At 43.0% G+C, this 17,591-nt stretch overlaps 1 protein-coding gene across 1 annotated transcript in view; it reads left to right on the top strand.

Moving 5' to 3' along the window:
- Window positions 1-17,591, top strand: part of LOC110168037 (CD82 antigen-like) — a 97,444-nt gene that overhangs the window by 67,625 nt on the left and 12,228 nt on the right. The window contains exons 4-5 of the mRNA XM_055154666.1: window positions 5,176-5,297; window positions 6,842-6,916. Of these exons, the coding sequence (XP_055010641.1) occupies window positions 5,176-5,297; window positions 6,842-6,916 (197 nt within the window). The remainder of the gene's footprint in view (window positions 1-5,175; window positions 5,298-6,841; window positions 6,917-17,591) is intronic.

The raw sequence follows: 17,591 nt of genomic DNA, 5'->3' as shown, positions 1-17,591 counted from the left end.
AACTCCCAGTGTGTGTCTGGAACAGTCCACCAGACCCACTGTACAGCACCGGCACCGACTCTACACACAGAACAAGTCGAGAATAAAACTGGAGTGTGTCAGTGTTGACTTTCTTTTATTATGTTGTGTAAGACTTGCTGATTATAATTATTTCTGTCAAGTATTGCAATTGTGATTAGACTTTTTTTAGCACCTTCCTGATGCTTTATTTATTTTTTTTATATTGGGGGTCTCTGGCTCGGGAGACGGGACACTTCCACTCAGTCCCTGTGTCTCTGTCTGACTTAAAAGACGTTGAAAATGAAATGCGTTTTCTGTTCTACTGTCCTTTCTGTCATGTTTCATGTCATGTCAGTTGTTGTCTAATGTATCTTACTGTTTGTTTGCGAAGTCTGATGAGGAGAGACTGGAGTATTTGTTTAAAGGTAATGTTTTCAAGTTCAGTTTGTGCTGAAAACCTGAGACTTCCGTAAGAGGACACTTTATATTTAATGTGTGATCTGTCTGCTTATTGTTTCATGTGTCTTACAAGTCCATGCATGACACCAAATAAGTTAAATAAAATAAACTAAACTAAAAAAATTTTATTGTGTATTTTTTAAAGAGAATTTCCTCATTTCCTCGTGAGTCAGAGTGTTGGAGACGTGTGGAGACACTTTTTTCAATATTCCATCCAGTCCTTGTATTTGCAGAGGTCACTGGTGTTAGACTAGTGCATGTCAATGGTCATAGTTCTCCTGCCACTAAAAACAGACTTACCCACTCCACAAAACACCCAAAACAAATCTATTATTACACCAGACTGTCCATGTAAATGTCTGTGTTGATTTTAGAAGTAAACCAACGTTGCATTTGAAGGATTTATGTCTGAGCAGCAGCAGTGAGTTGTACTTCCTGATAGAAGCTCGACAGTGGCGGACTGATATATGAGAAAATAGTCCCTCAACATGCGAAGATTCATGTGATGCAAGGTTGGTTTTATTTCAAACATTATTCCATCAACAGAGACATTTACATGGACAGTCTGGTGTAATAATAGTTTTTCTTTGGGTGTTTTGTGGAGTGGGTAAGATTGTTTTTAGTGGCAGGAGAACTATGGACATTGACATGCACTAGTCCACAGGTGTCAAACATAAGGCCCGGGGGCCACATCCGGCCCTCCAAGACCTTTAATGTGGCCCTTGGGTGATTTTCTACTAAAATATTTTAATTATATTTTCTATTAAAATATTGGTAATTTTCTGCACCGCTCAGCATAGCAGCGTCTCCAGCGCCTCTGTACGTGGCCCCTCCCACCAGAGCAGCACAAATGAAGAACTTGTCTCTTTCCAAACGCTCTTAAAGGACGATCGTTTTGACTGTTGACCGTGACACCCTCATCAACAAAATGTCCAAACATGAGAAAAATGGACTTATTCCTATTTGCATACAAGTTCATGTTAAAACATTGTGTTGAAATTTTTCTTAAAGTTTTAGGTTGTTCATAATATTATAATATTTTGTAAAAAAAAGAGTTCATCAATTAAAAAAGATTTCTGTAACAGATTTGCGTTTCTCTGCACAAATATTTGAACTTATTGTTATTTTTGGGGTTTATATGCCATGAGTTTTCTGACCCGGCCCCTTTGGGATCAAAGTCGGCTGGATACGGCCCCCGGACCAAAATGAGTTTGACACCCCTGCACTAGTCTAACACCAGTGACCTCCACACACGTCTCCAACACTCTGGCTCACTAGGAAATGAGGTCCTATGTCCAAAATTTCAAACTATCCCTTTAATTTATACAAACAACAGCACAGTACAGCATGTTACATCAACAAATTAATAGTATAATAATTCTATGAAATAAACTATATTAAATGCTACAGATGTAACAATAACCAAAATATCGTGATATCGTATCGTCAAAAGTCTCTCAGTAATTTCATTGGCTGTCACAATACATCGAATCACAAGTTCCTTTACTTAAATCCATGGTTTTTTTTTTAGTAGCAACAGCTTATAAACATCAGGAACTACATTTCCCATGATTCATTTCAGCGCAGACAAGATGAAGAAATATGTTTTTTACTTGAATTCTTGGGATTCTGAAGGAAATAATTCACACCAAAATCTTTTCCAGGTATTTCAAAAGCAAAAAAGTGTCCCATCTACAAAAATATCCCAATAAATATCGTACCGTGAGATTCGGATATCATTACATCCCGATTAAATGCAGCAGCTATAACAAAGTGGAATCAATATTATTCCATTACAGTTTTAATTTTCAAACAGTTTTCAAAGATATTTACCACTAAAACAATATCTTAACCGTTCTAAAGTCGCCATCTCAGATATTAAATTCTTCCACATTTGGACAGAAGTGACCCCATTACTGACCCATTTTGATATTATAGTTTTTCTGGCGAGCATCAGGAGAAATTTGTGATTAGATTTTCAATATTTGTTTAGAAAATGGGATTCTGTTGAGACTGCTGGAGTTTTAACAATTGGCTAAACGACAGGGGACGGCGAAGTCTTTTATAAAAACACAGGATATTTTGTTCCTTTGCAGAAAGCGTTCTATTGTCTAAGTAATAGTAGCTTTGTGATTTTGATAAATGCGGCAACTCAAGTTTAGTTTAGATTTTGCAGCTCTGATTTTTGGCATTGAAACTCTTAAAAGTGCACTGTCTTCATGGAAATGTTATTGCTTTGTCTAGAGCAGGGGTGGGCAAACTTTTTGACTCACGGGCCACAAAGGGTTTTAAAGTTTGACAGAAGGGCCGGACCAGGAGCAGATGGATGGAGTTTTTTGGTAATCCACTTCATAAGAGAAAAAAATAACAAAATAATTGAAATATCGCACAATTGAAAATCATTACAATGCATTATAACAAAATCTCTGTCTTTCAGGTCCCACAATATTTACTATTTATTGAAATGACTTTGAAAAACACTGAATATTATCAAGTTCGGCGGGCCGGATTAAGAAGATTAAAGGGCCGCATATGGCCCCCGGTCCGTAGTTTGCCCACCCCTGGTCTAGAATGTTCCACAGTACAGATTAAACCTACTGTATTTATCATGAGGGAGACGAGCAGGTTACAGCATTACTCTACATTACAGGTCAGATCTGCGGAGAGGCGCCCCTATTCACAGAAGGAATTATTGGGTTTTTGAGCAAAAGAAACGCCCGTAATGAATAAACGCTGGATGGATTTGTGTGAAGAATCCCTCAGTCGTCCAGGTAGAATCCACGGCGAGGAGAAAATTCAGTTTATCGACTGGACAAAAGTTAGTTTGGTTGAAGACGTTTCGCAGCTTGGATGAGTGCGAAACGTCTTGTCCAGTCGATAAACTGAATTTTCTCCTCGCTGGATGGATATGTTTAAAGGGACAGTCTGGAGCTTTGGACATGGAACGTCATTTCCTAGGGCGCACTCACACGAGGACTTTAGAACCGTGTCATGGCCCAGTGACGTCATCACACGGAGCGGTTTGTTTACATGTGCTCATGCTTTTAGTGGAGAAAATATCTACCGTATTTTCCGGGCTATTAGACGCGCTCTTAAGCCTCTAACCGCATCAAAAAAAAAGACCGCGCACCTCACAATCCAGAGCGCCCGACCCGCAGAACACGCAAACACACACGGAGCAGACAGCGACCGCACAGCGAAACACACCCACAGACACACTCATCACTCCACGCCGACGAGGAACGGAACGGAGGAACGAACCGAAAAAGCGAGCGCAACGTGCCGCTTCTAGACACGACTGAACAACTGAGTCACTGCGAACACGCCGACAATCCGTTGGTCCCAGACAGCACCTCCCTACACGCCACAACTGAACAAAGCCCAGAGTCACCGTGAACGAACAAACAAACAAAACTACTCACCCATCACACTGTTGTGTTTCCTTTAAAGTCCGGTGTGGTTTATTTGTGAAAAAAGTTCGAAAATAGACCATTTAATGACGTCTTATAATCCAGAGCGTCTAATAGTGCGGAAAATATGGTATTAGCGGCAAAAATATCTATTAAATACTGATTCTGATGTGCGTTCTTTAATGATACATGCTTTTCTGTGAGTTTCTGGAGATAAAAACAGTGTGGAGCAGTGATGACAGTCAGAGACGAGAGGCAGCTAAACTTCTGTATCTGGATTTTATTCACAGTTTTCCTTGTATGAGTAACATCTGCGTACCTGACAGTTCTCGTATAGTAAAGTTGGGCGTGTGCATGAGTAACCGTGCCGTGCTTTGTCCCACCTCCTCCATCCGGGCTGAAGTCCCATCCGTGCTGCCCCTGAGCACGGTCCGATTGCGCTCACACTGGACAAACGTACCGCGCTTTAGGGGCGATCTGTGTTTGGGCTTGTTTCTAGAGTGTTGGAGACGTGTGGAGACAATTTTTTACATATTCCATCCAGTCCTTGTATTTGCAGAAGTCGCTGGTGTTAGACTAGTGCATGTCAATGGTCATAGTTCTCCTGACACTAAAAACAGTCTTACCCACTCCACAAAACACCCGAAGAAAATCTATTATTACACCAGAACATCCATGTAAATGTCTGTGTCGATAGAATAATGTATGAAATAAAACTAACCTTGCGTCTCATGAATCGTCGAATGTTGAGGGACGATTTTTTTTTCAGCAGCGGTGGAATTTTGCTTTGCCGGTAAGACAGGCAAAGCAACAACTCACCGCTGCTGCTCGGACATAAATCCTTCAAATGCAAGGTTGGTTTTACTTCTCAAATTATTCTGTCGACACAGACATTCACATGGACAGTCTGGTGTAATAAGAGATTTTCTTCGGGCGTTTTGTGGAGTGGGTAAGACTGTTTTTAGTGCCTGGATAACTGACCATTGACGTGCACTGGCCTGATTCTGCTTCTAAAACATATTTCTCTGTTACTTTAAACATAATTTCATCAAAATAAAGTAGTTTTGATATATTGTTATTTGACAAAAATAAATTTCTGTGTACATTTAAGGAGTTTTGGCATTGGTATAGTAAACAATATGACTATTAGGTAACAGCTATGAAATTCCCAAATGCGATATCACGATTTCCAACCTGGAAGTCAAATTGGAAATCTTGAAAAATAACGATCTTACGTGTTGTGTTTTTAGTGAAATGATTAGTCCAGCGTGTCGTTGTAACTCGTCATGTCCTGTGTGTTTAGCAGATGACTCCACGGCGGTGAAAGTGGCCTGCTACATCCTGATCGGAGTCGGGGGATTCTCGATGCTCATGGGGTTCGTGGGATGTTTGGGAGCCATCTACGAAGTCCGCTGTCTGCTCGGCCTGGTGAGTGCACAGAAAATTCACTTAGAGACATAGGCTACATTCACACTGCAGCCTGAAGTGACCCAAATCCGATTTTTTGGCCCCTATGTGACCTGTATCTGATCTTTTAATGACAGTCTGAACGACACAGATCCGATTTTTTCAAACGCGACCCAGGACACTTGGATATGTGCTCCTGAAACCGATACATACCTGATCTTTTGACATGTGACTTCAGTCTGAACGGCCAAAGTGCATTCATCCACCTACACGTTATCAACAAGCAGTGTTGGGAAGTTTACTTTTAAATGTAATCCCCTACAGATTACAGATTACATACCCCAAAATGTAGTTTGTAACAAAATCCATTAAATTACTTAAAGTGAGTAACGTAATCTGAATACTTTGGATTACTTGATATTGTCGTGCTTTTTAAAACTACACGAATGTATCAACCACATCCTGAAAATTCTTGTTTGTTCTCTTCAAATTGTGGGTTGAGCCCAAGTCTCCATGAATAAGCAACTGTTTGCTGTAGAGAAGCAAAGACCAGGAAATCTTAACATAAGATGTTTTGTTTTGTCTGCTAAAAGAAAATGAAAAGCCCCGTCTTTACTTACGCATATAAAAAATATTATTGATAGAGAAATGATTTCTATATGAGATCACTGCTGCCTGAAATTATGTCCACCTACTGTTAGGTGTCATAGTGTTAAGTCCTAGTTTAGTCCTGCTTTAGTCCTGCTTTTAGTCCTGGTTTAGCCCAAAATGTGAAAACGGAAAATACCTCCCTGTAATCCATTTATTTCAACAAAGTAACTGTAATCTAATTACCACTCATTGAAACAGTAACTGTAACCGAATACAGTTACTCATAATTTGATTACATAACTCTGGTACATGTAATCTGTTATTCCCCAACACTGTCAACAAGCCACAGACGTCACTATTCTGCGCTGAAGTAGGCAAAAATTGTTAATGAACTCCGTGTGACTGAAGTGAAGCACATCACCACTCACCACTCTTGGCTCCGTCTCCACATCCACACGTTCCTTTCAACGGACGTCGCTGCCGCTGTCCCACAAAACACCACGACCAAAAACCTCGTCCTTCTCCTTCTCAATGTCCTCCTTAAAACAAGTTGTTCATGTTCTGGCTCTGGTACGAGAGGAACTTTAAAATCTCCAGGTACTCAGTGTTCGCGTCCACGTTTGGACAACTTCTGTAAACACAGAGACGCTCGCTGCGGTTGACGTCGTCGTGTCTCCAGTGTCACATGTGGGACACTTTTGGGCCGTTTACTGTTCACACTGGAGTCACATACAAGTCACATTTAATTGGAAATGTGAACGACCTCGCAAAGACATCAGATTTCACAAAAAAATCTGAATTGAGCGTTAAGCCCTGCAGACTGAACGTGGCCTAAGTCACAGGAAACACCCAAACCATGAAAAAAAGTGCGACTCATGGTCCAAAAAATGCGGTGTCTACGTGTCTATGACAGTTAAGAATAATAGTTATAGTTATTGGTCGTCTTATTTTCTTATTTGACTTCTTATTTTCAGTATTTCACCTGCCTCCTGCTGATCCTCATCGCTCAGATCGCGGCCGGAGCTCTCATCTACTTCCAGAAAGACGTGGTGAGTCACTTTTTTTTTAGCTTTGTGTTTATTTGTGTATGTATGTGTATATTTACTGTGGCAACATCTCGCAAGACACAAAGGCCACAAGTTTGTGCACACATGAGAAAAATGATCTTGTGAGATTTTTTCCTGGTGTTTAGACGTGGTCAGGACAAAATAAGGGTTTGTGTGCTGACGTGACGAGATGCATTTCTGGAGAAGCTGTGTCAGAAACAAGTGAAACAAGGCAGGACACTTGACCACATTCCCTCGTGTGAAAGTGGTGTGTGTGAGTGAGTGTTTGGTTGGTGGTCTGATGGTGCAGATTGACAGCCTCACTTCTGTCAGTTTTCCCCAGGGCAGCTGTGACTACAATAGTATCTTTGTATCATTGTGTGGAGTGAAAGTGCATTACAAGTGCAAGGCTTGATTATTAAGGCCACGTGGTTAATATAAAAAACTACTATGATTAAATGTTGAAAATCACTTTCTGTTGTCTAAAGAAAGTGTTTTTATTCTTATTGTGATATTTTAATCAGTATTAAGTATCAAGTCTATTCCTTAATATCAAAACTGAGGTTGAAATTTTAGTATCGTGGCAATTTCAACACAACAACTTTATCAGCTTCTTTTCCATTGAATTTTATCTCAATATTGCACCACGCACAGCAAAAAGTGGAGTGTTAAAACTGACTCAGAATAAATATTTAACATTTTCTCAGGGGTTACATGAGTCCAATCTGTTCTAGACTTAAAATAACATTTTTGGAAATGTTAATTAAGTAACGCTGGAAGTTCCTGTTATCCTGATTTAGTTAAACAACACACAGAAGTGTTATTTTAGTTCATTTAACATATTGGTGAGTAGTAACTACACACTGTGAAAAAAAAAATAAGGTACACTGTAAAAAAAAAAAAACACAGTCAGTGCATGTAAAGCCTTTATTACCTCCGCCAAGGAGGTTATGTTTTTACCGGCGTTTGTCTGTTTGTTTGTTTGCCTTTTAGCAACATAACTCAAAAAGTTATGGACCGATTTTGATGAAATTTTCAGGATTTGTTGGAAATGGGAAAAGGAAGAACTGATTTCATTTTGGGGGTGATCCGGAAGAAATCCTGGATTCTGGATCACTTTGAAATTTTAGTTAACATTGTGGTAAATGGGGCCAAAATTTTGTTTCTCAATATCTCGGTTAATTATGGACCAAACCCCATGAAATTTGACTCAGGGATGGACAATGGGATCCTCTTTCATATTCCAAACTGAAAGATACGAGACAAATATTTATGGAAAACACAATTAATATGAGGGGGACTGTAGTCCTTGGCGGAGGTCTGCGCTCTCTGAGTGCTTTTCTAGTCTTCTTTAAAACATTGTAAAAGATGAAATTATTCACAAAAGTGGTTTAAACTGGTCTTCTCTTACAGGAGTTTGAAGTGGTGGGTGGGAGGAGCCAAATTAACACTTAAAGAAGCTGAATTAACTTGAACCATATCAACTCTAATGGGCTAATAAACCCAACTCGAACTCTCATTTAACTTTCAGATAGTTAAAATACCGTATTTTCCGGGCTTTTAGACGCGCTCTTAAGCCTCTAACCCATCAAAAAACGACCGCGCACCCCAAAATCCAGAGCGTCCTGTACACGAATCCACTCTGGTGTCCCAGCACGACTTCATTAAACTACAAAGCCGCACCACCCGCAGAACACGCAAACACACACGGACTCATCACTCCACGCCAACGAGGAACGGAACGGAGGAACGAACCGAAAAAGCGAGCGCGATGTGCCACTTCTAGACACGACTGAACAACTGAGTCACTGCGAACACGCCGACAATCCGTTGGTCCCAGACAGCACCTCCCTACACGCCACAACTGAACAAAGCCCAGAGTCACCGTGAACGAACAAACAAACAAAACCACTCACCCATCACACTGTTGTGTTTCCTTTAAAGTCCAGTGTGGTTTATTTGTGAAAAAAGTTCGAAAATAGACCATTTAATGACAGTGCGCCTTATAATCCAGAGTGTCTAATAGTGCAGAAAATACGGTAACACAAAAACAACTCTGATATTTTAACCCTCCAGTTTTTTCTGTCTATAGACCTTAAAGTCAGTAAAGTTAAACCCATACGTTTCCTCTCCTGCTGTGTCTCTGTATCAGACCTCTGCTGTGTTCTTCTGGAGGAGATCTCTTTTCCAGACTCTGTGAAAGTTTTGACAAATTTAGAAATCATTTTTGGAGGTTTTCACTTTGTTGAGTTTGGCTTCGTTTGTGAGTGACCCTCAGATTCAGGGCGAGAGTCCAGCGTGTAGACCGTAGGAGCGGGACCAGATACAATTTCCACAAAACGAGACACGAGAACAAGACGAGATGAGATTTTGACATTGTTTATAATAAAAATTGTACAATCCAGTTTCAAATTTTGGGCTCACCATTTTTGTTTTTCTTTATTTAATATTTCTGCTTTTTTGGATTACAGCTTCTCAAAAATGTAACTCGCCAACTCTGTTACTCTATTTTTTATCCAATCCAAATGTAAAAGCACGAAAAATATTCTCATGTGGATCATTTTCTGTGGCACGAGACTGGTCCCGTCTCCCGAAGAACATGTTTAAAGAGCTGATTTTGGCATTTATAGTAACATATATTTAACTTATTTCACTTTTATACGAATCCATGTGTCATTCGTTCATTCGTTGTTCAATATAAAACCAAAAATATGAAAACAAAACAACAGTTTTCTTCATTATTTGTCTCCAAAACCAAAATGAAAAAACAGATAACGATTCCTTTTTTCAGTTTTCGATTTTGTGTTTAAATGAAGAATGGAAAAAACGGATAACAGCTGTTTCCGTGACTTCTGTGACTGCGATGCCGGATTTTTGCACTGAATACGGACTGAGCCAGAACTGATCCAGGTCCGAGACCAGACCGGGACCAGAGTGGGACTGAGACCGGGACCAGAGTGGGACTGAGACCGGGACCAGAGTGGGACTGAGACCGGGACCAGAGTGGGACACCAGAGTGGGACTGAGACCGAGACCAGTGTTCCGAGTGGTTCCGTGTCATCATCTGTGTGCTGGTTCCGTGCGGGGAAAGTGAGAATGTTCTGTGGACTACAGGTCCGGACGGGCTGCTCCGGTCCTCCACACTCAAGAACCACGACTGGTTCCGAGGTGGTGCAAAACATCCGATTGACGCTTTCACACCAACGAAAATGAACCGAACTAAGAGCTTTTAGTTCAAATGGACCAGGTCCGGGACCAGACCGGGACCAGAGCAGGACCAGGCCGGAGGCTCAGAGCCCACGGCAGGGCCGGAGCTCAAAGCTGAGGCTCGGACCCTGCGGAGGCTCGGAGTCAAAGCTTGGAGTCCACTCTGGTCCCACTCTGGTCCCGCTCTGGTCCTGCTCTGGTCCTGCTCTGGTCCTGCTCTGGTCCTGGTCTGGTCTCAGACCTGGATCAGTCCTGGATCAGTCCTGGTTCAGTCCGTACGCAGTGCAAAAGTCGGCATCGCAGTCACGGAAGTCACGTAAACAGGAAACGGTCGTTATCCATTTTTTCCATTTTTCATTTAAACACAAAATCAAAAACTGAAAAAACGAATCGATATCAGTTTTTTTCATTTTGTTTTTGGAGACAAATAATGAAGAAAACTGTTGTTTGTTCGTTTTCTTATTTTTGGTTTTATATTGAGAAACGAATGAACGAATGATACACAGATTAATACGCTACACTCCATCTTATTTTCTTACCTCATATAATTGATGTCGTCTATAAACAAAATGTAAGATCTGTGGAATTCTGTAGTTAAATGTCTCAGCTAAATATATATTTTTTATTATTTTATTCAAATACAACAACAAATACACATTATCAGGTTCTCTTCTGTTGAATTTTATCTCTCAGCATTGCACCGTAAACTCTTTTTTTCCATCTGTGCTCCTCCAAGAGTCTAAAACTATGAACGGAAACTTGGGCCACGTCTCATTTCTCTTTCTTCGCTTCCCTCGCCTCGATCCTCCGTTTTTCAGCTGTCAATCAAACCTGTCGTATTAAGAGTTTTGTCCCCGAAGAAAACCGCGAAAGGAAGGAGTAAAACCCGAGTAGAAACCTCCAGGAGCAGACGCCAGAGAAAAGAATCAAACGTTCTTCTCTGTGGGTGGGACTGTGGGACTTCCTCACCCGTTTCCTGCAGAATCGAGGAGAGGAAACGAGGAGAAGGAAGCGAGGAAGGAGAAATGAGACGCGGCCCGTAAAACCGTGTTACTCAAACACCTGAGCATGTGCACTGCAAAAACTAAAGTCTGGCTGAGTTAAGATGAAATTTTTACCAGGATTTTAGTCAATTTCACTTGACGAGTAAAATTATGCAGCTTGTGACACTTTTAAGATAAGAAAAATAACAACTTTTTGCACTTAAAATAAGAAACAAAATCAAATGTTGCTTTAATTAAGAAAAAAACACTTGTTCCATTGGTGGATAATTTTACTCGTCAAGTTGAAAATTTGAAAATAAAGTCAAATGTTCTTTAAGTAATTTTAACTTTTCTGGTGGAGAATCTGTGTGTCATTCGTTCATTTGTTTTTCAAAATAAAACTAAAAATAAGAAAATGGAAAAACTTCATTATTTGTCTCCAAAACCAAAATGAAAAAAAAAAAAAGATAACGATTAATTTTTTTCTGTTTTTGATTTTGGGTTTAAATGAATAATGGAAAAAAACAATAACGGATCTGACCTAAACCGCGATGCCGGACTGAACCAGGACTGAACCAGGACTGAACCGGGTCTAAACCAGGTTTAAACCAGATTTAAACCAGATTTAAACTAGATCTAAACTAGATCTAAACCAAGACTGAAACAGGTCTCAACCAGGTCTCAACCAGGTCTCAACCAGGTCTCAACCGGACTGAACCAGGACTGAACCGGGATTGAACCGGGTCTAAACCAGGTTTAAACCAGATCTAAACCAGATTTAAACTAGATCTAAACTAGATCTAAACCAAGACTGAAACAGGTCTCAACCAGGTCTCAACCAGGTCTCAACCAGGTCTCAACCAGGTCTCAACCAGGACTGAACCAGGACTGAACCAGGACTGAACCAGGACTGAACCAGGACTGAACCAGGACTGAACCAGGACTGAACCAGGACTAAACCAGGATTTAACCGGTTCTCAGTCCCGGTCTCAGTCCCAGTCTCAGTCCTGGTCTGGTCCCGGTCTCAGTCCTGATCACCCGACAGTGTTCAGTCCTGGTTTAGTCCTGGTTTAGTCCTGATCCATTATTCATTTAAACACAAAACCTGAAAACTGAAAAAACTAAACATTATCTGTGTTTTCATTTTAGTTTTGGAGACAAATAATGAAGAAATTTGTTGTTGTTTTTTCATTTTCTTATTTTTAGTTTTATATTGGAAAAAAAAACTATACACGGATTGCGGAGTGTCCAAACGTCAAACGCTTTTTTCTTTATCGCTTTGTCTGGAATGATCCACAGTACGGCTTTAAACCTTTCTATCTTCACGGACACCAAACGAGACCAAGCTTGCAGGTCAGATCTGTGGAGAGGCCTGTTTTTCTGCGTATTTTTGCGCTCTAAAACCACCTGTAATTGAATAAACGCAGCGTAGAAGCGTTTAAAGTCACACTGCGGAACATTCCAGACAAAGCAACGACAAGTTACACAGTGGATCTTTAACTGTGACCGTGTTTCTTCAGTAAATATTTGCGTAAACGTGAGTAAAAAACACGTATTTTTATCGCAAGTAAGTTGATAAATAAAAGAGTTAAGGGCCGTATCCATAGAAACAAGCAGACAACACAAAAGTTACGCAGTGCACCTTTAACCAGGCGTCGCGGAACGGGACTGAGACCGGGGACGGGACTGAGACCGGGAACGGGACTGAGACCGGGGACGGGACTGAGACCGGGACTGAGACTGAGACCGGGAACGGGACTGAGACTGAGACCGGGACGACTGGAGACCGGGACTGAGACCGGGACGGGACCGGACGGGACCGGGGACCGGGACCGAGACTGAGACCGGGACGGGACTGGACGGGGACTGAGACCGGGGACTGAGACCGGGACCGAGACCGGGGACCGAGACTGGGACTGAGACCGGGGACTGAGACCGGGACTGACCGAGACCGGGGACTGAGACCGACTGAGACCGGGGACTGAGACCGGGAGACCGGGGACTGAGACCGAGACCGACGGACCGGGACCGAGACCGGACGGGGACCGAGGGACCGGGGACCGAGACCGGGGAGACTGAGACCGGGGACTGAGACCGGGGACTGAGACCGGGACTGACCGAGACTGAGGACCGGACCGACTGAGACCGGGGAACGGGACTGAGACCGAGACCGGGACTGAGACCGGGGACCGAGACCGGGGACCGAGACCGGGGACTGAGACCGGGACTGAGACCGGGACTGAGACCGGGAGACCGGGGACTGAGACCGAGACCGGGGACCGAGACCGGGGACTGAGACCGGGGACCGAGACCGGGGACCGAGACCGGGGACCGAGACCGGGACCGGGGACCGAGACCGAGACCGGGGACTGAGACCGGGACTGAGACCGGGACTGAAATCGGGACTGGTTTTGGAGACAAATACTAAAGAAAACAGTTTATTTGTTTTGCTTTCTCTATCACTTTGTCTGGAATGTTCCACAGTATGGCTTTAAACCTTTATATCTCCATGGAGACCAAAGCAGACCAAGTTACAGGTCAGATCTGTGGAGAGGCGATGCCGCTCACAGTCAGAACGCCTGTTTTTTTTTTTTTTTTTTAGGTATTTTTGCGCTGTAAAACCACCTGTAATTGAATAAACGCAAGTTTAAAGTCACACTGCGGAACATTCTAGACAAAGCAACGACAAGTTTTACAGTAGACCTTTAACTATGACTGTGTTTCTTCAGTAAATATTTGCGTAAACGTGATTAAAAAACACATTTTTATCGCATATAGGTTGATAAATAAAAGAGTTAAGGGTCGTATCCATAGAAACAAGCAGACAACACAAAAGTTAAGCAGTGCACCTTTAACCAGGCATCGCGTTTTGCAGTGTGCCTCTTGTGTAATGCCAGGAATGCTGCTGCTTCTTCTGTACCAATGTCACAACACGCCATTGTTTTTTTTTGTTTTTTTTTTTTTTCCGAGCGCTCTGAGTAAAACGGCTCCGGAGAAACGATGAGGCAGAGGAGCAGGACCTCGGGCACCAACTGTCTCCCGCTGACTCCCTCTGACACACGCGGCGATTAGATGACATAAAGAAGTGACGTACCGCGGTTAAACACAGCTGTATGTACAGAGGGGTGACGTGGGGCGCCCTCTGCTGGACGCGCTCGGGAACAATGAACAATGGAGACAGGAGTTGGGTTTTTAGACTTAGACAGAAGTGTTGTTTTGTTTCACGGTACTAAAAGAGATCGTGTAAATCTGTGTGTTATTTGTTTGTGTTTTTCAGTATAAAACTAAAAATAAGAAAATGAAAAAGTAACTGTTTTCTTTCCCTATTTGTCTCTAAAATCAAAATGAAAAAACAGATAATGATTTGTTTTTTCGGTTTTCAATTTTGTGTTTAAATGGAAAATGGAAAAAACTGATAACGGGCTGAACCAGGACTGGACCAGGATTAAACCAGGTCCAGGTCCAGGACCAGACCGGAACCGAGACCGGGACTTAGACAGGGAACAGACAAAGACTGAGACCGGGACTGAGACCGGGAACAGGACGAGAACGGACGGGACTGAGACGAACCGAGACGAGACCGGGAACGAGACCGAACCGGGACGAGACCGGACCGGGAACAGGACCGAGACTGGGAACAGGACTGGGGAACGGGAACACGACCGGGGCCTAGACTGGAGCCGAGATCGGGAACGAGACCGAGACTGGGAACAGGACTGGGGAACGGGAACAAGGCCGGGACTGAGACCGAGACCAGGACTAAGACCGGGACTGGGACTGGGACCGGGACCTAGACTGGAAGCTGACTGGAGCCGGACCGGGACCGGGACCGAGAGACCGGGACCTAGACTGGAGCCGAGACCGGGACCGGGACCGGGACTAGACTGGAGCCGAGACCGGGACCGGGACCGGGACCTAGACTGGAGCCGAGACCAGGAACAAGACCGGGACTGGGACTGGGACCGAGACCGATACCGATACCGGGACCGAGACCGATACCAGGACTGGGACCGGGACCTAGACTGGAGCCAAGACCGAGACCGGGAACAAGACCAGGACCGAGACCGGGACTAAGACCGGCACTGGGACCGGGAACAGGACTGGGAACAGGACCGGGACCGGGACCGGGATGGGGACCGAAACTAAGATCGGGACTGGTTTTGGAGAACAAATAATAAAGAAAATAGTTAATTTGTTTTCTTATTTTTAGTTTTATTTTGAAAAACGAGTGACACAGATTCAGACACGTGCACTTTACTCCTCGTCTTCGTCTTTACATTGTCGTGTTTTGCTGCTTTTTTTCCCCGACAGTGAAACGGTTTTAAAGAGTGAAATGTTTGAGCAGATCCTTTGTGTCCTTATCCGGAGCAGCTTGATTTGAAACAGACTGGAACAATAATAGTTGAATCGAGACCAGAGCGCTGCAGTATTTCATAACAGTGGAAAACTCCTGGTTCAGACGTGGCCTCGGTGAACCCGGACTGAGGGTCTGAGGCCGAGGGGGGCACAGAGACGGGGAAGAGGGGGCAGAGGAGAGCGGGGCACCGGCGCTGTTTGACGTGCTGGTGTTTTATTTTACATCTGGAAATTTAAACTTTTAATGTGTAAAAATTTTAAAGGTTCAATATTACGTGACACAAAACTGACTCTTGTGAGGTTTAAAGTCATGTTACGATGTTTTTACCGAGTCAAAAACAAATCTGGAGAATCTGTGTATTGTTCATTTGTTTTTCAAAATAAAAACAAAAATAAGAAAATGGAAAAAACAGGTAACGATTTGTTTTTTCAGTTTTTGATTTTGTTTTTAAATGAAAAATGGTAAAAACGGATAACGGAATGTTTCCCGTTTATGTGACTTAAACAACGATGTCGGACTAAAACAGGACTAAAACAGGAGGACTGAACCAGGACTGAACCAGGACTGAACCAGGACTGAACCAGGACTGAACCAGGACTAAAACAGGACTAAAACAGGAGGACTGAACCAGGACTAAAACAGGACTAAAACAGGAGGACTGAACCAGGATTGAACCAGGATTGAACCAGGACCAGGATTGAACCAGGACTACCAGGACTACAGGACTAAACCAGGACTAAAACCAGGACTAAACAGGACTAAAACAGGACTAAAACAGGAGGAGGACTGAACCAGGATTGAACCAGGACTGAACCAGGACTAAAACAGGACTAAAACAGGACTAAAACAGGACTAAAACAGGACTGGGACTAAAAACAGGACTGAACCAGGACTAAAACAGGACTGAACCAGGACTAAAGGACTAAACAGGAACAGGAGTAACAACAGGACTGAAAACAGGACTGAACCAGGACTGAACCAGGACTAAAACAGGACTGAACCAGGACTGAACCAGGACTGAACCAGGACTAAAACAGGACTAAAACAGGAGTAAAACAGGAGTAAAACAGGAGTAAAACAGGAGTAAAACAGGAGTAAAACAGGACTAAAACAGGACTAAAACAGGACTAAAACAGGAGGACTGAACCAGGACTGAACCAGGACTAAAACAGGACTAAAACAGGACTAAAACAGGACTGAACCAGGACTGAACCAGGACTGAACCAGGACTGAACCAGGACCAGGACTGAACCAGGACTGAACCAGGAGTAAAACAGGAGTAAAACAGGAGTAAAACAGGAAAACAGGACTAAAAGAACCAGGACTGAACAGGACTGAACCAGGACTAAAAGGACTAAAACAGGACAAAACAGGACTAAAACAGGAGGACTGAACCAGGACTAAAACAGGAGGACTGAACCAGGACTAAAACAGGACTGACTGAAAGGACTAAAACAGGACTGAACCAGGACTGAACCAGGACTGAACCAGGACTGAACCAGGACTGAAAACAGGACTGAACCAGGACTGAACTGAAACAGGACTGAACCAGGACTAAACAGGACTGAACCAGGACTGAACCAGGACTAAAACAGACTGGAACAGGACTGAACCAGGACTAAAACAGGACTAAAACAGGACAAAACAGGACTGAACCAGGACTGACCAGGACTAAAACAGGACTAAAACAGGAACAGGATAAAACAGGACAGGAGTAAAACAGGAGTAAAAACACAGGACTAAAACAGGACTGAACCAGACAGGACTGAACCAGGATTGAACCAGGACTAAAACAGGACTAAAACAGGACTAAAACAGGACTGAACCAGGACTGAACCAGGACTGAACCAGGACTGAAACAGACTGAAAGGAGTAAAACAGGAGTAAAAACAGGAGTAAAACAGAGTAAAACAGGAGTAAAACAGGACTGAAAACAGGACTGAACCAGGACTGAACCAGGACTGAACCAGGACTGAACCAGGACTGAACCAGGACTGGACTAAAACAGGAAGGACTGAACCAGGACTGAAACAGGAGTCAGGACTTGAACCAGGACTGAGGACTGAACCAGGACTGAACCAGGACTTTAGGACTAAAACAGGACTGGGACTTATTTTATCATTATTTGTCC

This window comes from Boleophthalmus pectinirostris, unplaced genomic scaffold (assembly GCF_026225935.1).
Source record: "Boleophthalmus pectinirostris isolate CB_2022bp ecotype Guang Dong unplaced genomic scaffold, ASM2622593v1 HiC_scaffold_19, whole genome shotgun sequence".
Lineage (NCBI taxonomy): Eukaryota > Metazoa > Chordata > Actinopteri > Gobiiformes > Gobiidae > Boleophthalmus > Boleophthalmus pectinirostris.
This window is presented reverse-complemented; position numbering and strand designations above follow the sequence as displayed.